Source organism: Argiope bruennichi, chromosome 10 (genome assembly GCF_947563725.1).
Source record: "Argiope bruennichi chromosome 10, qqArgBrue1.1, whole genome shotgun sequence".
NCBI lineage: Eukaryota > Metazoa > Arthropoda > Arachnida > Araneae > Araneidae > Argiope > Argiope bruennichi.
The window spans coordinates 115,114,527-115,139,172 of record NC_079160.1 but is presented as its reverse complement, the minus strand read 5'-3'; the positions used below and the strand labels follow the sequence as shown (position 1 = coordinate 115,139,172).

The following is a 24,646-nucleotide window of genomic DNA, read 5'->3' as shown; positions in this document are numbered from 1 at the left end:
AAAATTGTGAATTTTTTTGTTTTGCTATTTCAGCCAGTTTTTTTATTTATTTGCATATTTAATGACCGATTGGTTGGTCAGTAATTATCTTGCGTTGAATTTCAATTAAATATCTTATGCATTGTTTGAGGTTAATGATAGACCGCAGTGGCCTGGTGGCAAGATCTCGGCTTCGGCACCGAAAGGTTTCAGATTCAGACCCAATTCTACTGAAGAACGATCGTGTAAGCGGGTCTGATGCACGGGGTCAATCGTTCTCCCGCTGGTGTGGTGTTGAAGTTTGAAGAGGAGGGTGCTAGCTCAGGTGATGTCCTCGTCAACTGCTCAAAAATACAAGGTCCATCCCAAAATAGCCCCAGTGTTGCTTTAAAACGGAACGTTAATGTAATTAAACTAAACTGACCACAGTTCAGATTTACAATGATTATCCCAAAACAGCTGCTGTATTACTTCAGAATCAGACCTAGATTTATTTAAATTAAACTGTGAACTTTATTTGAAAGTGAAGTTAAAATCATTGTCTTTTAAGGTTTTTCTTTATCTAATTATTTAAACATACTTTCAGGACATTATTTATTTATATATATATATTTTTATTTATTCTAATTTATTTATTAATTCCTTTTTTTATTTTTATACTTTGCAGAAACTGTAATGTCACATTGAATGTAGGATTCACTGACTGAAAGTTATTGCAGAGGCATTCATTAGCTCACAAGATCAACTTCGTCAACGAATTCGCATAAACGGTTCTGCTAATCGGAAGAATCCATTTTTTAAAAGATACAAGCACACATTTCTGTCCTGAAAACATAGAAATTCATTGTTCGTACATTGAAAGAAATTCGGTTCATTCATTAAGCCGGCAATAAAATGAATATAAAATAATCGTCATTGAATGCGTTATTGAAGCCTCTTTAATCTAACATAGAGTTTTTTAAGCGTTTCTGACTTTCAAACTTTTTTTTTTACTTGAAAATATAAAGATCTTTCAAAAGGTAGCACATAATCCAGTATAGTTTGGTAATCGTCAGCTCTAGAGAAATGAAATTTTGTGGACAGGAACATTGGTCATTTGTAAATGTCCCTCAATATAATTGGTTTTGTTTATTTTGATGCGTTGCTCCGAATTTCGCTTTCACGTTCTTTCATCTGTTAAGTTAGCTATAATACCAATTTTTTACTCAAGCGTTCTACTTTTCATCATTTCACAAATATTTCTTTATGCATCAGCTGTCCAAACGGATAGAAATTTGAAGATACTATGTTGCTTGTATCTCTTACGGAGGCTAATCTTCTAAGCTATCAAGTGGTGTAACGTTATTTTGATGAATGTTACACATAACTCTGAATTCTTTGTTCGGAAGATGCGCTGCAGGCGCTTTAATGTCGATCAACATTGTTCTTTATGAATGACTCAAAAAAGTCATTGACTTTTAATGAATAACATTTTTTCAAATGACTTAAAAAGTCATGAACATCACGCACTTTTAATTCCTAAAGAAAATCGCTGCCAGCATGTTTAGTCATCTGACAAATAACGGTTTTCTTCGATGTCGAGATGCATAAATGTTATATTAAGAAATTGGTGCTTACGGCACTCGTCATAGACATGCCCGCTGACGAAATCATCGATTTTAAGCCGAGATTTAATGTCTTTTGTTGCAGTAGCGCCACCTAGAGCCAAGAGTACGTCTTTGCTCTCATGCGTCACAACCCTTTTCAGAAGGCAGACTTCATTCATATAGTTCATTCACAAATAGTAATTTAGACCTGAATCAGAGAACGATCGACTCTGATCCATTACTACCGGTGGTATTGACTCGACATGACAATATATACTTGCACCGGCCGCTATTTACACGGAGAGTTTTCGGTCGGCGACCAATGGATAACCCAATGGATGCAAATCTAACGCCCTATCAACCAGGTTATCCCGGCCCTATTAAGAAAGTATATAGAGGAATTCAAACAAAGCATATTGGCATAAGAAAGGTTGCACATTGATCTATAAGTAGCTTATGGATAGCAGAAGGAATAAAAATGAGTTATAATTGAGACAACAAATGGTCACTGTTTCTACATGCAAAATTTCATTTCACTAGTACTTAGTATTATCAAATTATAATGGATTTTTTAAAATGAATTTCGACTTTATAATCTACTTATGTAATATTTCACTCAGACATTTAATTGAAAAATTATATTGCTTCCTCAAATAATTTTATGCAAAGCATATTGGTATATCAAATAAGAAAATGAATCATTATTTTATGACCAAAGTTTATAGTATTGAATATATATCACTAAATGTAATGATTTTTATGCTTAGCGCGATTGATTTGTGTGTGATATGAAAATGATGCTTACACTGCACCATAACGATATACCGCACTTTTGTTACATTCAAAAAATATCTGTCGCTCATATTGTTTTGTAGCAAGAATTTCAATTTTTGAAGCTGAATTGCTTTCAATGCAAAAATAAAAGGAAGTAAAATAATCTGCATATATTAAAATGAATAATATTTTTTATATGGGTATAAAAAGATTTGAAATCGGGGTCGAATTCGTTCTTTGTTAGCTAATGTTAATAGTGATTATTCTTTTTTAAGTTAACCATTATGATAATATATTTCCAATGTCAATTTTTATTATTATGTTTAAATATTATCAACAACAAAAGTTGTATGTATTGCATATTTATATCATGCTATCATTTCATTATTTATATATACATGAGAAATGAGATAAACATATATTTGACATTTAGGGATTCATAAAAGCTCTGTTTGTTTTTCTCAATATTTTGTGAAATTCCTCTTTACAGAGCAGCGATTATGAGAAAATAAAACTGCACACTTTGAAAATAATGTACAGCATTTCTATATATTTGTCGATTATGAGAAAATAAAACTGCACACTTTGAAAATAATGTACAGCATTTCTATATATTTGTCGATTATGAGAAAATAAAACTGCACACTTTGAAAATAATGTACAGCATTTCTATATATTTGTCTATAAATAATCAAATAAATATTTATTGAAAAGTCATGATTGTCATTTTATTTTTCGTATTGTAATATTTTAATAATGCAAAGTTCATAAGCATTGATAAACATTGGGAGTATTTATTCCTATTTTGGGAATATTTTGTGTTATTATATTCACATGCTCATAAATGCAGTTTTGGCGAAATAAAATTTTCTCAATTCAGACGGCCGTGCCAAGTGTTTTATGGGTCAAAATGACATGTAGATGAAAGGCACTTCAGATCATGAAGCCAATATTTATTGAAAAAGACTTAGTACAAGAAATTGCCGATAATTGACGACACTTCGGGGTGAAAAAACTTTCTACAAAATTTCTGTACGAGTCCCGAGTTCTTCACAAGCCATCCCATTTGGAAAACCCTCTATTCCTCAAAGGAACACAATAAATCCTCATTGTTTCCATGAATACGCAGTATAATAATGCTTTATGTTGAACACCACTATGTTGAACACCATTAATGTGAACATCATTATGTTGAACAACAATAATTTAAACACCACTATGTTGAACACCATTAATGTGAACAACATTAATGTGAACATCATTATGTTGAACAACAATAATTTAAACACCACTATGTTGAACACCATTAATGTGAAAATGTTGCAGATTATTCTCGACAGATTATTCTGACAACTCAGAGAACAACAAGCAAAAAATATTTATTACAAGAACAATTTTGTCATGTTCTTCTAGTAATAAATATTATTTTTTTCAGTAAATCTCGAATTCACTGTCTGCAATATTTATTTGACAGAGATATAGACTTATAAAGGTCAGATCCTTTGAATTAATAAGGACACCAATTTGATTCGTTGGTGGATACTTTGGTTTACTTTTTAAAATTTCATTCATCTAGTTGCTTTACAGAATTTAGGGGCACGAATTTTGCCAAAACTTTAATAAATATATAAAAATTTGTTGAAAATTTCCACATGCAAATTTTTCCCTGTTGCGTTTTTTGAACTATCTCATTCACCGATAGACAAAAAATAATTCGAAAAAGTAATTCCAAATGTGACTTTTAGACTGGTGAAAACTATCTTATTCACCGTCTATCGGTGAACTGTCTATCGGTGACTGTCTATAGGTGAAATGCTATCTTATTTACCGATAGACAGAAAATATTTTGAAACAGTAATTCCAAATGTGACTTTTAGACTAGTGAAAGCTATCTTATTCACCGTCTATCGGTGAACTGTCTATCTTATTTACCGATAGACAGAAAATAATTCGAAAAAGTAATTCCAAATGTGACTTTTAGACTAGTGAAAGCTATCTTATTCACCGTCTATCGGTAAACTGTCTATCGGTGAAAAGCTGTCTTATTCACCGATAGACAGAAAATAATTCGAAAAAGTAATTCCAAATGTGACTTTTAGATTAGTGTGAGTCTAAAAGCGGAGATTCATCAAATTCTCGAGGTCAAATTTTGTGATATTTACAATAGCATCTTTTTTGCATACTTCATACAAAAAAAAGTAAGGAAGAAACAAAAATGTTTTTTTCTTCCGAATAATAGAAGTTGTTACAAATTTTTGTTTAACTAAAGTTTGATACTTCGCATAATTTATTTTTTTATTTAATTTAAAAAAAACAAAAAGTGTAATGTGCACTTGCTTTTTAAAATTAACTACTAATGAATTTCGTAATCTGTTTCTTTAGATTTTTAAATTTTTTAAAACTCTTATTGTGAAGCTCTTTTTTGATTAAATAAAAATTATGATATGGAAAATTGATAAACATACTTATGATAAAAAATTAAATTCTTAAAAATTGAAAAATAAATATATCGCTGGCGACATTTAATAATAAATTTGAACCTGAGTGCAATCATTAATTGATGAATGTATAACGATCTTGAATGCGAATGTACATTTCATTTTACGGAATAGAAGCAAAAAGTAATAACTAAAAAAGAATATTTCACTACATAGCATAATCCCTGTGTTAAGTGTACGGTACTTGTACGTATTATATTCACAATATTATACAACTCAAGAGAAATTATTTCTTCCAAATTTTCTATAATCGTGTTAACATTTTTTAAAAAGCCAGTCTCTTGAAAAAATTTTTTGATGGTACAAAATGTTGTTTGTACATGGTTCAAAGTATTATTACTATAATTTTCGACATTTCCCGATAATCACACTATTTTTACAACATTCCAGTGCTTCTAAATGTATTAATTATTATTTCAGGTTTCTTGGAGTAAAGTTCATGACATTTAGAAAATGTGACGCGTTGGACAAACTGAAAAAAAGAAAGCCAATGTTATAATTTCTAGCAGAAAGTAGATGATTATCTGTGGATTCCGTAAAAAAATTCAATATTTCTTCTATGTATTTTTATTTAAAGTTATAGAAGAAAAAAAAAATACGAAAATAAATATGATACGCAAAATTATATTTCATCTTTTTTTTAATCAGATTTAACCTTTTTAAGTCAATAAATTTTAAATTATATAAATGCCATTTTATGGCAAAATAATTAAATTCATGTACTAATGTGCGGAATTATACACTAATTATATTCAATTGACAGAATTATTCAGTTTATTAAGTTTCTTTTATTTTTAATAGATGGCAGCACTTGTAACATTTAACAAATTATTTCATTCCTTTTGCACACATTTAATAACTCGTAACGACCTCATCTCCTAGCTTCTCTTTTCATTTAAAAAAATGAAGCAACCATAAATTAATTATATAAGAGAATAAAAATTCAGTAAAATAAAAAACCTTGAAAGGGCAATAAAATCTCTAATTATGCTTGGAACTAGTTCCTTATTTAAATAACACGCAGTTATATATTTGTTTTGAACTAGAAGAACAGCATCACTGATCTGTACTGTAAAAATTAGCTTGCAAAAAGTACTAGTATTTTTTTTGTGTGTGTGTGTGTGTTTTTTTTTGCAACTTATCAGATATTCAGTAATGAAAAAAAAAATCATCGTAGACTGCCTTATCATAAATCAAACATCTAATATGTGCGGATTTTATAAATTTTAGAAAAATCACGACATTTTTTGGAAGTTTAATTAGAATTTTAATTAATTAAAAATGAAGCGAAAGTTGCATTTTTTTCTCGATTATATTCGCGAAAATATTACAGAACGAAAGGATTATTTGCATCATATTAAAATTCAAAAAATTATCTTTTTTAATTATACAATTTATAAAAAGAAATTAAGTTTCTATTTTTATCAATTTTTTTCAAAATTTTTTAAACATATTCTAAGATAAACTTCTGAGGGTCAAGCAAAAGAGTTGTTCTCTGAGATTAAAGTTGTTGAAGATGGCCAACTTTATTAACTTTATTAGAGATGATTCTAAGCATATAGGTTCCAGTTAGCACCAAGGTAAGTGCCAGGAAAAACCCAGATCTGATAACTCCTTCCTTTTTATGGTTCCACATAAAAGTGGATGGTTACTGAATTTTAAACTGGAATGAATTTTTTTGCTGCATTTTAATTACATGGAATCTTTAGGAAACTTTTTAATTGCTGAGAAGTTTTAAAGTGAGAAATTTTAACATTGTTTCTGTACGTCATTTGATTTTATCTCCTACCGATGAATCAAAATTACTATCAGTATTTTATTTTGCAACTGCTTGCAAAGATGTAATGGGAGATGGATATGAACCCAAATCATTTAGAAAACTAAAATCAGATTCTATAATTGAAATCTTTTCTGCTGTGCAAATTAAATAATTTATCTTTGCTAAAATGCTGCCTGGTATCGGAGTTTCTGCGGCATCACTCAAAAGTTTAAATACTATTCTCAGAGTAATCTCTGGACCTGATCTGCTTCAAACATGAGAAATTGAAATATTTAAAAATTTCTTTAACTAAATCGTCATTCAGGCAAAACGCATAACTGTCAAAAAAAGAAATGAGATATTATCTGACTAAACACATCATTATAACACTTAATAAAATTGAAATCATAAGTCAATTCAAATCGGTTATTCGAATTATAAAGTTCGTTAAAATATGCCTTATGTCGTTGAAATAAATTTCAATGCTTCTGTCCAGAAATGAATTATTTCAGCCTATAGTTCTTTTGGTCATATTTGATCTAAATGTGCTAATTATCACGAAGAGATCCATTTAATTCGAAGTGAAATTTCTTAGAATTCTTGAAAACAAATTATAAGAAATTAAATAAAATCCTACATGAACTAAAGCAAAACGGCTAGTTCTGTTCATTCGTACACCAATTTATGCAAATGATATTAGAATTCTTTTAACCATCAAGACTTCTAACTTCGCTTAAACCGATATAACAAAAGCCACCTGTCCACCTATTGCTCTGTTTTCAATAATCACAAGCTTGGCTACTCGTCACTAAAGTATATGGATTTAATCTGACTCGCCGGAGCGTCGTGGTAGCATTGGCAGGAACTAAGGTTGAGTTCCAAAGGACCATCGCCATCCACGGAGATGGTCCTTATGGTGGTGAATCAACCACCATACCGGAAGCTTCTCATTCTCATTCCTGAAAATCCTCCCTGTAGGAATTTATAAATTGGAGAAAGAACTTTGTATAAAATGATTGATTCCAAATTCTAGAAAGTCCCGCCCTTAAATTAGTAATAAAAACAGACTGATCGGTCATCTGCAATCCAAAGCAAACTGTTCCTTGAAATTTCTATAAGAACTGTTTGACAACTCAATCCCAATCTGTCTACAACCCAATCAAGATGCACGAATTTTTCTTGAAAGTAATATTTTTATTTTCAGAAACTGGTAATGAGCTAATAATCTCTGACAGTTCCTTGTCCAGTAGTGATATCACAGAATATGGTATTCTTGAAATTATAGACGATTCCAAATCTGATTCGCATGACATTGCTCTACGAACTAGTCAATTATCAAACAGCAAATATGCGCGCAATTCTCGTGACATTCAGCAGTCCTTGTATCCAGTGCTTAATGAAATAATGTAACCTTCAAAATGCCATTGCAAGAGAACTTGGGCTCTTGTTTACCTCTTCATCATTTAGATTTTCTCTGTGGAGGCAATCTGCTTTATCAGTCTAATTCCTTTACAATATTTACAAATCATATTTGAATAAATCATGAACATTTTTTTACTGTGCCAAACTATTTAATCTTTGCCTGTATCTTTAAAGCACCATGTGCTAATCTTTCCATACATTCTTTTAAATCCATTTTAATAATACGTCATACATTCAATGAGCCTGACCTTTCATCATATGGAAATAAAAACAGTTATAATTTTCAAGTATCCATTCTACGACATTTGTTTGCGCGCAGCTTAAACACATTTGGCTCTTGCGTCATTAAACCCTAATCAATCAATCGTGAACGGTATTAAATATTTTTTTTCTTTAGCATCGAGATTTTGGTCATTTTCTTTCAATGATACATTGTAGGCATTCGGATTTGCATAATTTTAGTTTTCTTCACAAGCTTGGTGAAGAAAAATTCTTTCTTTTGCATACTGTTTTTATTATTATTTCATTTTTACATTTTTTTCTGCTTTAATTCCTTAAGTTTTAAGTTTTTGGTTTTTACAAGCACTATTTTCACTTACCCCTAACTGTTGGTCTGTCTCGTGCACTCACGAATACGTGTGCCACAGATTACCAACTTCTGTTATAAAGTGCAGCATTTTTTTAAAATCAGTAAAACGTTTTTTTTAAATTTTAATCCTGTTTACGTGTCGCTTTTTTTAAATGTTTTCTTTCGTTGAAAATATTATTCTTTCTTACTTTTAACTGATTCGATTCATATCCACAAGAATGCACGTGATACAAGTTGGGAACTTCTGCTAAAAGTTATTCCTTTTTTTTCCTTCTCATTATTGCTCCCACATTCGAAATAATAGGCAGAATAACGGTTTTTCCGTTGAGATTTTATTCGAAACTTTAATATGGATCTACAATTATAATATGATTCTTATTTTCACCCGTCTAGCTCAATGCACTTTGGAACTATCGCGTATACATTCACGGCCGGGCAGGCTGACAGACTTTTTTTTAATGGACTTGGGATATAATAATAATAAAAAGCCAAAATCATTCTTTTACAGTTCGTTTTAGTATTCTGAGATGACCACTTTTCAACGGTTCTATCTCATTAAGGAGAGAAACGCGGAAGGATAAGCTCAGTTCCGGAATTCTTCGTTATTTTTTTACTTTGATTTTCACCCCATTAAATGCTTTTTTGTTCAATTTTCTTTTCACTTGTATATGAATACCGTGTCGTCTCTAACCGTATTATTTTATTCAATCTGCGAGTAATCCGAGTTTATTTTATTGTTGAATGTAAGCATCCCCTCTTTCATCTTTCCTCTCATCCCTATTTTGACGAATTACACCCATCCTAAAGCATGCGCAAAAGCGCGGAAGGTTTTAGAATCCGTTGTCAAACCATTTTTTATGGTGTTAACAAAGAGAAAGAGATAAACTATTTCTTTCTTCTTTGGGTGGTGGTGGTGGTGGGGGGATTGAGGAAAGAACACTCTGAGTTCAGAAATAAAGAAATAGATCAAAATCTGGATGTCGAATTTTTTTCATGAGCATAGTTCTTCCTTCTTTTTAACTTCATCTGTAAGGAATAAATGAAAAGAAATAAACGAAAAGTTACTTATTTAAAGAAGACAAATTTAATGCATTCTAAATTAAAAAGGTTCACTGTAGTTCAGATTATTTTAATATTGTCAATGAGCCCGATGCTTCTGATGTAAATAAAAAATTAATGGGTATATAAAATAATCAAGAAATAATCAAGAAATAATTTTTTAAAATACAATTAAACATTTAATGAAAGAACTGGAATTTTATTGCCAAGGGAGTTTTAATGAAAACCAAGTCCCCAACAGGCAAATTCTAGATGAAAAATTTTCGACACTATTCATGATTTCCATTTGGTGAAAACTTTTTCACACGTTACTAAACGAGTTTCAGAAACTACTCACATAATGACTAAGTTTCAGTTCATCTAAATAATACTGTCAAAGGTATATTTTGATTTAAAATTGTATTTAAAATTTTCATAAAGATCAATGCAAAAATGTCAAATCATCCATTTTTTGTAAAGGATTTTATAGCATCTAGACATCCAAACGATGAACTTCAAGTTAGTGTATCTAAAGTTTATTTATGGGTATGGAGATTCATTGAAGAAGTTTGTTAAAAATAATTGTTTTGTTTTTCTTAATTTTCCAAATAAATGGACATGAAAATAAAAGTATGTCATTTCCAATTTATATTTTTAAAAATGTTTTTACTTCCCTCTTTCGACGATAGCCTTTTTAATCCTTTAAAGGGCCATTTTTTTCTAGTCATATTATGTTAAAATATTTTTAGGCTTGAAATTAGAATAAGAAAAGGAATTCATTTAGCTTATTAGATAAATTTAATTTGATTAATTAATTAACTTGGTTAATTAATAATTAAGTGACAAACCAAGACACATCATTTTGTGTGAGATAAAGAACTGAAGCATCTAAGTTTCTGTCTTTCTAAAAAAATTTGTTAGAACTGATGCCAACCTACATAATTTCATACAAATATTGATAAATTTTGTGGGAAGCATACTTCCCACGGCCTTAGAAAGGGTTAACAGATAAAATGATAAGTGTAAAATTATCTCACCAACTACTGAAATTTAAACAACTGCTCAAAATTTTCGCACATACTCTCTAAAATATTTACTTGTATATCATTAACCGTATGCCACTCCCGGCGTGTGTGTTCTTTTTCGCACTCTCCTATTTTGATGAGTGAGTGATTCATTGCTGAGATTCGCTTAACGTACTAGCACCAAAAAATCAAATATGCAATTTTTACGTTTTCAGATCCATTGAAACCAAAATTTTGCACAGAACTATAATAGTAGCTGTAAAATCACATACGAAATGGCATATATTTGAGTTATTGCTGTTACACATTTGTGAAAGTGTAGACTGACAAACGGTCCACTCCTAATGGATAGGCTTCGGAATTTTATATGCATGTATATTTGGGATGTTCATTCTCTGTATTAAATTTTATTGACTCTCTGAATTTTTTTAATTATCGTACTAAGTTGCCTTTGGACAGAAAGATAGACAGTGCATTGGTTTCGTTCCAAATCTGACCAGAAATCTTCTAATTCGGTGTAAAACGCATACAAAATTTCATACATCCAACTCAAAGCATTTTTGAGTTTTCGTAATCACAGACAAAAGACATAATCCCAAAAAATAAGTTTTTCTGGCTTAGGTAGGTCTGAAACATGGAGATTCCTTAAAATCTCGAGTTCGAATGTTTTGATAGTTAAAATATTTCTGTTAGTATGCTTCGTACACTAGTACTAGTATGCGTTGTACACTTTTACTATATGTACTACCAGTAAGTTCAAAATACATATTGTATTTATTGTTGTACTGCAAGTTCAATTGTAAGCAATTGAACTGTTGTATTTACTGTAATGTACTTAATGTGTTACTGTAATGTATTGTTGTACTGCAAGTTCAATTGTAAGCAATTGAACTGTTGTACTTACTGTATTGTACTTAATGTTCGTCCACTTTAAATTGACGAGTGTGTCTTACGTGCAAGAAATGAATTTGAATTAATTCTATCAAATTTGTTATAAAAAGGTTGAACGCTTGATTTGAGTATATGTTTATTAGATAAAAATCTTCTTTCACCTTTCTTGTTTGCATTTCATTTAATCACAAAAACTGCATTTTATTTTTTATTTTTTTTACTTTTTAAATGCGATGCATATATAAAAAGTACTTGTTTCATTAAAAAATTTGTAAGCCAAGATTTTTTTTACACCCATATTATACAAGTAAATAAAAAAAAATTGTAATTTCTGTGCGTTTATTTGTCTGCAAATACGATAACTTAAATATAAAATTTATTTTCGCTTCTCTTGAGTGTACTATAGAGTTCAGTACAAAAACGACTGCGAAGAAAAAAAAAAAAGATTCAGATAATTTCATTTTATATTTGTTTGTCAAGTGTGGGAGTTTGTAGCACATAAATGAATGGTTGCAAAAAATATCAAGGGAATAAAATTTATTTCTCCCAACTTATAAAATTTCTCTTTCAAAATTCTTTCAAACGTGGTGAAGTCGTGCCATTTCTGTTTTGAATAAGGTACAGATGCGCGCGCACACACAAAATAAGCTAGCAACGCAGAACCTTGACAGAAAAATACAATTTATTTCTTGTTTATTTCTTCTGAATTTCACTCGAGAAATCTTGGGTGTGGATTTTATAATACAAAAGAAATTACAATGAAGTATGTCTTTTTTTTTCGTCGTATTTGTTTCTTATTATTTCTTCGATTTAATTATTTTAAAAAGGACTATTAGTGATAATTGAGAGAAAATGAATAATATTACCATCTTTCTATTGAGTGTTATTTTGTTATATACTATTTATTTTGGTAGCAATCTCCTTTATAAGAGCCATTTAGCTCACAATAGCTATTTAAGGTCCAAACGCTATATATTTAGAAAAATGTGCATCATGGATATCGGCTGAGGTTATTCTTCATCTGTTTACAAATGGGAAATTTTTAAAACCTTAGTCATGTACTGTTTTTTGTTGTTGTTGTTGTTGTTGTTGTTGGACTTGTAGTTTAGTTGCTGTAATGGTTTGCTGTAAATTTGGGATATTTTTCAAAATACTAGCCGCTTTTGGTGACCAGTTTGTTCACCTAGATTATTGACTTTTTAGGCTATAAATTAATTATACAGGATGCATTTCTTAAAAAAACATTTCATCTTTTAAATGAATACTACTAAAGCACATTAATTCAATTAATAGTTTACTGCAAATTAAAAACTAAAAATCCCACTTCGAACTTAATGATTGGTAAGAATACGTGTTTGGATGTTTTGATGAAGAATTTGAATCTTATCATAGCATTTAAAAACATTGTTTTAGATACTGGATCAAACTGAATTAAAAATATTACTGAATTTAAGTAGAAAATAGAATGGAAATGAAATATATAGCATTAAAAAGGCAATTTAAAAATTTCTTTTATACAAAAAGCATTTTTATAAGATAATTATTTTAAAAGATATGCATATCAATTTTCGTTGGCAAGTCATAATAATTACGCCTAGACCTAAGATTAATATACATCCGCCAAAATTGCTATTTTTTGCCAAATTTAGTAGTGACATTTTTTATTTGAACTTTAAAAGCTATTTGTTGGCATTTCTGGTATAAATCTATGATTGCTGACTTTTAGAGAGTTTTTGGACGATTGGCACGATTTTGACGTGCTTGGCGAGAAATCGTTCATTAATCTTAAATCAATAATTTATTTGACAAAAATTAAGCCTATTTTTGCACTTGATTGAACATTTTGTTTGAAGCTTATTTCCTGATTTCTTTTATATCTACTTTCCTACGATTGAATGTGGTGAATTGGTGAATTATCTCCAAAACACTTCTAATAATATTTTGCAGCTCCATTAATTAAGTAAGTAGAGTTATATTCAGTACAACGGTAACAATGTTCAATGAATGAAGTAGTCTGAAATTTATATTTTATATTTGATTTTTGCCATTCGACAGTTATTAATTAGCTCGATTCCTGTGCCAAGTATGTTAGCGTTTTATATATAGATATTTTAATAAATAATTTTAAGATTTCGATAGCAGGTTTGATTTTGAAATCGTTATGAATGAATTTTCCACACACATACCAGAAATTATTTACAAAATGTATCAAATGTTTAATTTGGAAGGCTTACAAATGTTTCAAATCTGTGTTCTGTCGAGTTTCTAACAGACGAATCTGTATAGTATAGAATGTATGTTAATAGCATATTTCGCTGGTATTATTTCTTCTAACAACTATGCCAAAATTTTTAAATTATGTATTAAATATTTCGACAGTATTTCATAATTGACTCAGTATAGAATTTATGTTAATGGCTTATTTTGCTGGCATTATTTCTTCTAACAACTACGCCAAAATTTTTAAATTATGGATTAAATATTTCGACAGTATTTCACAATTGACTCAGTATAGAATTTATGTTAATGGCTTATTTTGCTGGCATTATTTCTTCTAACAACTACGCCAAAATTTTTAAATTATGGATTAAATATTTCGACAGTATTTCACAATTGACTCAGTATAGAATTTATGTTAATGGCTTATTTCGCTGGCATTATTTCTTCTAACAACTATGCCAAAATTTTAAAATTATATGTTAAATATTTGGACAACTACTTAGATTTTTATTTATAATGACAAATGAAATGTATTCGCAAAGAACAATTTTGAATGCTTTCACACCTTTTTCTTCTTAATTGCTATGTTCTAAAAATAGCTAAGGCTTTTTACTATTTAAAATAGAGCTTAAAAAAAAATTTTTTTTTTGTTCATGTTTCAAACTATGAAGCTATAGTGTTTCAACCAAACCATAACATGTATCGGACTTTTTGAAATATACGTAATCAATAGTTTAATTTCATATAGTAATAAATTAGTTTCCATAATTTAAAATATTACAAAAAAGTAAAGATATAAAATATTTTTTCACAAAACAATTTTTTACACTTTTTTAAAAAGCAGAATGCAGACTCATATTTGTGGTAGATTCTTCTATTTTCAAAATATACACATAGGGAGGCTCACTTTTTTCATTATAGAAATTTATTCCGCAAAATGAATACAGTATAAACTTTTATTTAAAATAACTAGCCTAGAGTTTTACAAAGTGAAAGAGACACTTTCGTTGTAAGTATGCCAATCAGCATAAAGAACGCCAATCGAAACGGATACAAAAATATTTATGACACTGCCTCTAGCCTTCGAACGGTCTCCTAAATTTCCAGTTCGTCCGTCAGACGACGAAAATACAGAAAGGTCACTGCATGCTAATTTTGTTTTGTTTTGGCTCGCCAAAAACCGCAAAATACGTGAGGCGGATTTTTAAAGACCGGGTAACGATCTTTATGAGAGAGAAAAGGTTCTTTTTGCCAATCGGGAATTTATATAGCAATTACCCCAGCAAACACAAAAATTTGTTTATGGTACTTTCAACTGTGGGACGCCAAAAATTGAGATGACAACCTGTCATAAGCTCGAAAATATAAAAGAAAATTACTAAAAGCGATAAGTAGCTTGCTGAATATTGATAAGGTCATAGATAGAAAAATAATGCTTTGAAATCCGGCCAGTCAATTATCTTAATAACTACATCAAAAATACTTTCCATGTAACTGAATCCATTATTCTTTTCCTCCCCTCCCCATTCCCTATCGTAATCCTGCCACTTTAACATTTTTATGAGTATATTTTAAGAAACGTTATCAAATGAAAACCGTTACAATAAATAGAGTGACACTCAATCTTACAGATCAATCAAAGTAAAGGTTGGGTTGGGTGGTTTCAATTCAAGGCATAAGAGCCAAGTGTACGTGTAGGTATTGGAGCTCTACAGAGCAAACTGTTGGCTCAAGAGTTACTTACAATAAATCGAGTGAACTGTACTGAATATTGCAGATCAACCAAATGAAAGGTTGAGTAAAGTAAAGTTTTTAATTCAAGTCATAAGAGCCAAGTATGTGTGTGGGTATTGGAGCTCTGCAAAACAAACCGTTGGCTCAAGAGTTACTTACAATAAATCAAGTGACACTATACTGAATTTCACAAATCAACCAATTGAAAGGTTGGGTGATGTCAAGGTTTCAATTCAAGTCATAAGAGTCAAGTGTGTGTGTGTGTGTGTGTGTGTATTAGAGGTCTGCAGAGCAAATCGTTTCCCTCTAGAGCTACGAAATTTATAAAAATCATACTTTGAAGGAATTAATTTTTACTTTTAATAAAAATTTTAATTAATTGAAAATTAAGAGTTTTCTGATGACTTCGGGAAATATTTCAGTGCAACATTTTTGTCGAGCATTTTAAATTTAAAAAAAAATATTTTCTGTTATCAATTTAACAACGAGTTTTTGCCTAGTTCCAAAAAAATTTGAAAAATATTTTAGCTTTATTTTACAGCAATATTTTTCACCACTATTATGAAATTCATATCGTTTTTATTGATTTTTTTTATCTTATATGTCCTTTCATTAATGATATCCGATACATAAATATTTGACTGATTTTTGGCATATTCTTTTTAAAGCATGGCTGTTCTTTTAATTTTGTGGTAAATGTAGATAAGATAGATTTGGAATTTCAAAAATAAGCCATGACGAACGTCTTTCATATTTATTTCTTTTCTAAGCATCATTGCTATTTTTTGTATTATAATTAAATATATAAAAATATTATTTCTCTTTAATCTGGCAGTTCGCTTTCTTAAAGTGTGCATTAACTTTTTTACTGAATCAATAATCGAAATTTTTGGAAATTTTAGATAAATCATGGTACGTTATTCCATATTGCAAAAAAAAAAAAAAAAAAAAAAAAAAAAAAAAAAAATCTGACGCTAAAGATTTTATATATTCCTTGTATCCTACCGGAGAGCACCTTAGATATAAGGATGATAAACTTCCGGTATGGACGTTGGTACGCCACCCGGATGGATACAGAAATGGTGGAGGGCGGCTACCTCTTGCCGATGATGGGACATACTTTACACTGGAAAGGTTGTACCGTAGCCGGTGATCGCCTTTAGGTTTCAATGTTTTTTCCTGACAGTATTGCTGTCGTGGCGGTGCGGCCATTCAAATAAATCCTTCTACTTTAGTGGCGGGTCGGAGTAGCCGGTTATGATTATATCCTCCTTGCATATTTTATGAATTTGTTTAGACGCAGAGAGCAAATTATTAGAGTAGTTTCAAATTTATCAATTCCCATCATAAGAAATCAAATTTTAGGTGAAATGGCAAAAGTAAGATTTCGCAGATGCATAACACAATGGACAAAATAAAAGTAAGGGTTTTAAAACAGTTCACGCTGCATGCCTATGCCAGGTGCAAGCAATAATCATGTTGCGCCACCTGTTCGCCAAAATGTCAAGTTGAGAAATATAAAATTTGCTACCAAAAAAAATATCTGAGTTGATAACCTTAATCGCATGATATAAAAGACTCAGAAGCTCGTTTCAACCAGAGCAGGATTTAAAACATTTGAATCAAATAAGTAGTAAAAAGAAGATAACATCCACCAGGAATTCTTTTATAAAATCATATGATTTCTTTTCTTGTCTGTACGTTACACGGTGGATGAAATCCTTTTGTTTTAAACTCTGGTTTTAGAAAAGCTGGAAAAAAACCGAGTGTCTTCGATTATCTCCACATTTGAATTAAATATCATTTTGGTATTACGCCAAAACTATTGGTAACGTCAAAATTTAAAGGCGGAGAACAAATAGATGTATATCTAACAAGCATATAGATGAAGACATTGGTGAATATATTGGAATTTTAATTTATCTCCTATCAAAATGTTTTTATGAATGTTCAATTTAATTTTAAATCTATGTTTGAAGTTAAGTGGTGAAAATTCCTATGATCAGTTTAATGATTTAACTAGTAGTTCTTTACTTCAGAAAATTATTTACAATATTTTAAAGGCTGTAATTTTGTTTCTTCAATCGTTGTTCAAAATGTACCTTTTTCTCTTATTAAGATAAAATTATGAATTTTTTTGGTCTATTCTTTTAATTAGCCATGCTGTAAATATAATTCTTTTTTTGGGGGGTATTCAAATTTGTTTTACTGTAATTAATCAGTGAATTGATGAAAAACGTCACTAAATTATCTGTCATTTAGGAGGAAATGAAAGGAATCCTAAGGATATGTAACTATTTTCAAACAATCATTTTCATTTCTAAAGGTTTCTGTATTAGAAAAGAAATATAAAATTCAAGATTTCGACAATTTTAAGTAATGCATATAATTGTAATCAAAACTTTTAAATTTTTGAGATAAAATATTTTTTTCTACTTCATGAATATGTGATAAAATAAATAGAAAAAATATTCTCTAAATTTTTTCTCTGTATATTAAATATTGTGAGATGTTTTTAATGGTGAATTTTATATACATTTCGAAAAGAAAAATAACAAAAAAACTCTAAAAATACCAAGACACATTTATTACTTGATTGCATACAATTTGTGTGTTTATGTTAACAGTAACCTTAAAACAGAAATACATAAATATGACATGGAGACAGAACTTGAAGATGATAACAAAATAATGCAAATGAATGTCTGATACTGTTTGACACAAACAGGATTTTCAAATTGTATGTCAAATTTGAAGATTGGAATGTAGACTTTTTTCGAACCTTTATTGTTTATTTTTTGGATGGATCAAATCATTTTTGGACATCAAATACTGGTTCAGCATTTGATGTTTGATTTTTAAAAATCAGATTTAATTAACTAATCTTGCTATAATGTTTTGAAGAAGCCTGCAAGAAATTTGAATCTGCTCGGATTTTCAAAAAAGCACTCATGAATGTGAATGTAAATTAAATGTAGCGTGAATGAATGTGAATGTAAATTAAATGTTCTGTTTGCAGTATTGATATCAGGATAATTTCAACTAATTAATTTAAATTCTAGATACAGAATTCATCTTTTTAAAAAAATACTTTATTTAGGTGCTGTCTGTTAAAAAAGGAATAAAAAAATTGTTTTGTGAATATAATAAATTAACATTTATCTCATTAACTGTTTTGTATTTAGTAAATAAATTATGCGTTATAATATTTCTAGGATAGATTTATAGCTGCAGAATTTCTAATAAATTTGTGTTCATTCTGCATATTCCTCGGTTGTTTTGGAACAAATCTTGGTAAAATAAAACATGAAATAAAAGAGTAGCGGCGAAACTTCTATCAAATATGATTCGTATTCGAACTGTTACTGAATAATTGGGTGCCTGAAAATGCATCTATAGCATGTTTCTCTTGACAGCTGATAGGTGCAGGATATTCTGCCATAAGATTTTGCTACTACCTTTTGAGACTCTTTCTCCATTAAATTTAATCTTCTTCTAATAAGATTACAGACCAAAGCAATACTGGAAAAAGTTGAAATCAGTATACCAATAAATATGTAAATATACACCCTGTCTCAAAAGAAATTGTCCAAAATCAGATTTTTTTTCAGAGTTATTACAGGCCAATTATTCAGAGACATGATAAGACTCTTCAATGAAATTGACAAAAGAATAAGCCACTGCACTCTTCGGTTACATATAGAAAAAAAAGGGGGAGGGGAAACAGTAAAAAGTCACATAATTTTCGTACCTTAAAAAAATTCCAAAGGTACGCTTCGAAAAGTTCGCTGCATTTTCACGATGCATGTTTCGGTATGAACGACACATATGATCAGTCTGACAACACACACAGCACATTATGAACGTAAGGAACTACTAATAGTCTGAACGAACGCACAATTTGGTGACGTTCTGAGGCCAGTGTTCTGGTGAAAGTTTCGTCGTTCAAATCCCACAGAATAAAATTGTGCGTTCTGGGCTTAAAAAACTGTCTCATCTTCGTATGTTGGAAGTACGATGAGATGATCCTGGACAGTGAAGGAATGAGTGATGCGAGGAATCTATGTGTTGGCACACACGATCTGGTGAGAGTAACAGCAGTTCTTCGTCATGTAGCTATGCCTGCAGTAGCGGTCTCCGTATCGTTGCAGGAATTCTTGGCAGGTGAGTCCTCCAGCCAGTTTATCTACGGCGTCTTCACAAACTGCAAGAGAAAAGTGACAACATTTAACAAATGTAAAACATATATAAACGATGAACCTTTCTTTCAATAGGTCTACAAAACAGCAACATTCTTATGATATCTTGAAGTTGAAAAATTTATTTATTCCTTTCGTCTAATATTTGCAGATTTTTATCCTGCAATTTTGATGATCTTATGCAATGAAAGGAAAATTATTAATTAAATCATAAAATTATTTATTAAATATACCCTAAAATCACAATTTGATACGAAAATCACCTATCCTTTTATAAAAATTTAGTTTCTCTCTTCAGCTCAAAATATCACGCATGTTGGTTTGCATGAAAACACTTAGAGTTGGAATTTTTTTTTCTTCTTAAATAAGCAGCTGGCAAAGCTTAACCAAAAGATAAAATATAACAACAGACCATACACGAGAAATCAGCATCTTTTAATAAAATTAAAAGATATTTCAAACTCTGACAATTGAGTTTGTATCTCATCTCTATTTGACAATAAAATTTCATTGGTTCCATTCATTTCCTGAAGCAAAGTATCTGAAAATTAAAATTTTTAGTAGAATGAAACTTGGACTGAGTTGCGAATTCAACTAACCTATAAATATATCGCGATCTTAAAACTTTATAACATAAATACTGATGGCTGGATTTTTTTTAAAAAGTAAAACATCGCTCTGTAATTAATATGTTGCAGACATATAGAATATAACTGCTTACAACTTTCTTCAAATTGGAAGATTATTTGAAATTTATTTTGAATGAATTTAAGAAATGAATCCGTTTTTCAATTTTTTTGAAAGACGATGTCGACTTTTCTCATATTATCTGAAATTATTTATCCCAACTCAAGAACTCGAAATACGTAATTAAAATGTTTCAATACCATGAAATCACATTAATACGTAATATTTTACAACATGATTAGCAAAACAAATCAACATACAAATGTAATATTAATTTTTATTTAAACATTTTGATAGAATATTTTAAAAAGAAATATTGATCGAATTCAATCTAAAACTTTTTATTTCACTCTCGTTACCTTTCCCTGTTGCAACTGATTTGGCTGTGGTAGTGGAGGTGGGATCTTTCTGGGCAGGCACTGCATTGTTCCTGCCTGTGTAGGAGGGTCTGTGTGGCCGCCTGTTGTTCCGCGCTTGGGGTTTGCTGACGTTTGGGGAGGGCGGCCGACTGGTCGTCTGCTTGGACACTTCTTTGTCGACGCGATTGACTATAGATCTCGTCACGTGGGTGTAATCCGGGATGATATTCTCGTTGTCCACAACACATTTTCCGTTCTTGCAGATCTGTGGCAAAGAAAAAAAATGTATTATTTCAAATTGTTAACATTTTCATTTAGAATTTATCAGCACAACGTCAATTAAGTTTTTTAGAAAAAATATCCCAAATTCGAAACGAGTTGCTACAAAAACCAACTTATGATATTGCAGTTCCCGATTCTAGGAAAAGACCGAGAGCTGCAATTGATAACGTTTATATAAATTTTCTGTATTCGAAAAGGCCGAAATCAATCGCACCGTTGCCAATCTGGAAGATTAAAATTTTCAAAATTATTCCTGTTTCGAATCTTAATAGCTGTGAAATGCCCGACGCGCGAAATTTTTCTGGAAGTTTTTCAACACTAAATAGTCAAAATAAATTAATGTCTCAACAGAAAGGCATGAGCAACGTAATTCCATTAAATTTCTCCATTCCCCCATAAATAATTTACATTTTATTATCAGGTGAGAACATGATGTTGAACATGAGAGAACATTGATGATGTTATCATGAGAACATGATGTTTCATTACGGGGTTTTGAATAATTGAAGACAACGAATAATTAAAGCTGAAAATCGCGTCGGCAATGAATAAAGCATAAATGAAAATATTCATCGTCATCTGCTTCGCCTGCTTTTATCAGTATTGCGTTATTATTATGTATGTTTCTTTGAAAGTAGATGCGTTTTTAAAAGATTGATTTGCTGTTAGAGACATGGGTTTTCACCATAGTAATCCTACGGGACTATCGAAGACCTCCATTTAGTAATCTACTGCGCATGCGCAGATGGTTTTCGTTATATCTCGTAAACTATATATGTTAGAGACATTGATTTTCATTTAGAAATACCCTCGGGAGTCCTCTAAACCCCCAAAAGTTTAGATTCATTGCGCATGCGCAACACGGATTTTGCTTAATATTGGTCAAATCAATGTCGGATCGATACCATACAGTTCATATGAGTCTCGGGATATCGATGACGTCAACTTCCGGTCAGACCAGAAGTTGTTATATATCGGCTTCTATGCAACGTAGAGACGAGTGCGACGTCTAAACACTTGTTTCAATGAATAGAGTCGAATGACATTTTTAAGGAAACTCGGGTCTCAATAGGATCCGAGATTTACTCGATACTTACAAATTCGAGTTACATTGCATTTTCTCGTATCGTTGGATAGTACTCGCCAAAATGCGCGTAATGATACGAGTTTCACATTGCTACTTCGAGTGATTCGCGAGTTACGGGAAGAAGTAAGGGATTTTTAACCAAGGGAACGTTTCTTGTTTTTTAGTAGCGCCAACTAGGGCCAAGAGCACATCTTAGTTACTCACGTATCACATTCGCTTGCACAACCCCTTTTTACAGGAGGGCATATTCACACATAGAAGAGATGAAAAACAACCATGCCCGAACCGGGAATCGAACCCGGGGAAGACGCGCTACCCCTATGCCAGAATGACGGCAATTTCATCCTATAAAATAAATAAATAAAAATGCAACAGTTCCTGATGTTAAAGCTTTGTGTGCTCTTCCAAACTAATCCAATTAATTTTACTCTTTCGTGCAACTTATTAATTATTAATAGTTATTCCAAATTATGATGTGGAGAAGTTCGTGGCCACTTTGTCCCTCCGCAATATCACAATGTTGCCGTTGCTATTTTCATTTAAATTAAATATATTGTAAATGCTTCTATTGTTTATAGAAATGCACTATATAATAAAAAGATCGCAAAATGGGTACATTATGGACATTATTAGCACTAAAGTAAGAAGATAGTAATTTATATATATAAAAATAATGTCGAAATCCTTGATTGAGAATCGATTCAGCAGATTAAGGTCCAATTCTGAAGTTCAACATGAATAGGCAATGTGCCATTGCTAAATTGTATGAGTTTCTGTTCTGGAAATTAAAATGCTCCTCTTATTGAGAAAATTGATACTGCAAAACAGAGATACAGAATTCTGCAAAAGTCTTGATTGGAAATATTTTAATTTTTTTTATTTTTCATTATTTTATTAGTAGACTTAGCTTTAGTTAAAGGTCATTAAGGAGCTGTCATGAATCTAAATGATCTATTATAATGTCTTGTTTGGAAAAAGGTTTCCTAAATGCATGTTTTATTCTTTTATGACATAAATCTAGTATTATTTCAGAATATAAGTGAATATTAACTAAGGTTTAACTCTCATCGCTAAGTAATAAATAAAATTTCTACAACAAAATAAAGAACAATATCCTTTGAATACTTAGCGTGGGAACCTCTACGAATTGAAATCAGTTCTGTTCTTAAATTTAAGGAAATTAAACAATTAATTTCATTCTGTCTTCTATACTTACTTGACCATCACCGCAAGAAGAGCCTTCCGCTGCAGGCCGGAACGACACACAGTAGCCGGAGTCGTTGTCGTAGCAAAAAAGCTGAGCACAAACTCGACTGTCTTTCTGAATAAACCAAATACAAATATCACAATTATTTTTTGAGAACTGATATTACAGTAAAAATAATTAGAACCCAATGAATTAATGAATAGACAGAGAGTGTTAAAATACAAATAATATAAAATTATTGCAACAGTGATTAAGATAAACTGCTTAAAAATAATTAGTTACATCATGCAGAAATTCACATAAATTAATAATTTTAAATAATAAAAAATCAGTTGGAAACAATTTTTTTTAAGTATCAGGATTCGAATTAAGCGGTTTTCAAACAAAGTTGCTAATGTTACTTTTTTATTTTCCTCTATGCTAAATATTATTCTCAAGGCTAATAAAATACCACATTTCAGATTTCTTTGGAAATTTTCAAGCATGGAATGGCAAAAACAATTGCTGTGGCATGTGGTCTTTACACAAAAATTTAATCTATGCCCGTCCTATGTTTTTAAACGCATTCCGTCAGTTAGAAGTTCTTTGGTATGTTCATTTTTTGAGTCATGACACTAAATGCAACAAATTACATAAATAAAATTTAATTTATGATTTTGATATCAAAACTAATTATCTATAACTAATTTTAAATTCAATCACTAGAAGGAGAAAGGACCAAAACGTTCAGTTGGTTAGATTTTGAAGTTAACCCCACTCCCGAAATAGGTATGAGGTTTTCAGTATTGTGGTTGGTTCTCGCTTCCCTGATGGGAAAAATAAGGAAGTAGGCTCTAGTTAATTCCACTCCAGTGATGGGACATGTCTCCTACGGTTTGTAGGAGATATATCCCATCATCGGTGAGCGGTGATGGCCATTAGGACTCAATTATAAATCCCGCCAAAGTGCTGTCGCGACGATGATGTTTATTCACCTTATCGAAGATGCCATGGTCTTGTGTGGATACTATGAAGCTAAATATAAAGTGTGCCATGTTGTAGAGGTAGATGAGGAAATCGAGGAAATGACACCGTCGTTGATTATGCGTGCAATAATAAGTTGATTTGGGACATCACATAATTCAAGGACCAAAAAAAAATCTCAGAAGGCTCTTGATGAATACAATACCTCCAGGGCGCAAAACAAAGCAGTTAAACAAATTAAATTTAATTGCTATAATTATGCAAGGTTTCCTCCTCCAAAGGTAATTGGTTAGTTAAATTTTCTTTAAAAGCCAGTTATTTTGAAATAACTCATTAAACAACGCGTT

The 24,646-nt window shown here is 30.7% G+C and overlaps 2 protein-coding genes across 4 annotated transcripts in view; one reads left to right on the top strand and one right to left on the bottom strand.

Annotated features, from left to right (window-relative positions):
- Positions 1-8,006, top strand: part of LOC129987743 (A disintegrin and metalloproteinase with thrombospondin motifs like) — a 37,842-nt gene extending 29,836 nt beyond the window's left edge. The window contains exon 15 of the mRNA XM_056095685.1: positions 7,801-8,006. Coding sequence (XP_055951660.1) covers positions 7,801-8,006 — 206 coding nt within the window. The remainder of the gene's footprint in view (positions 1-7,800) is intronic.
- A 10,124-nt stretch (positions 8,007-18,130) lies between these two features.
- The window catches only part of LOC129989274 (A disintegrin and metalloproteinase with thrombospondin motifs like), a 103,852-nt gene continuing 97,336 nt past the window's right edge, over positions 18,131-24,646 (bottom strand). For all 3 annotated transcript variants that reach the window (XM_056097686.1, XM_056097688.1, XM_056097687.1), the window contains 3 exons: positions 23,346-23,450; positions 20,761-21,025; positions 18,131-19,719 (listed from right to left, as the gene is read on the bottom strand). In XM_056097686.1, coding sequence (XP_055953661.1) covers positions 19,577-19,719; positions 20,761-21,025; positions 23,346-23,450 — 513 coding nt within the window. In that variant the 3' untranslated portion in view covers positions 18,131-19,576. The remainder of the gene's footprint in view (positions 19,720-20,760; positions 21,026-23,345; positions 23,451-24,646) is intronic.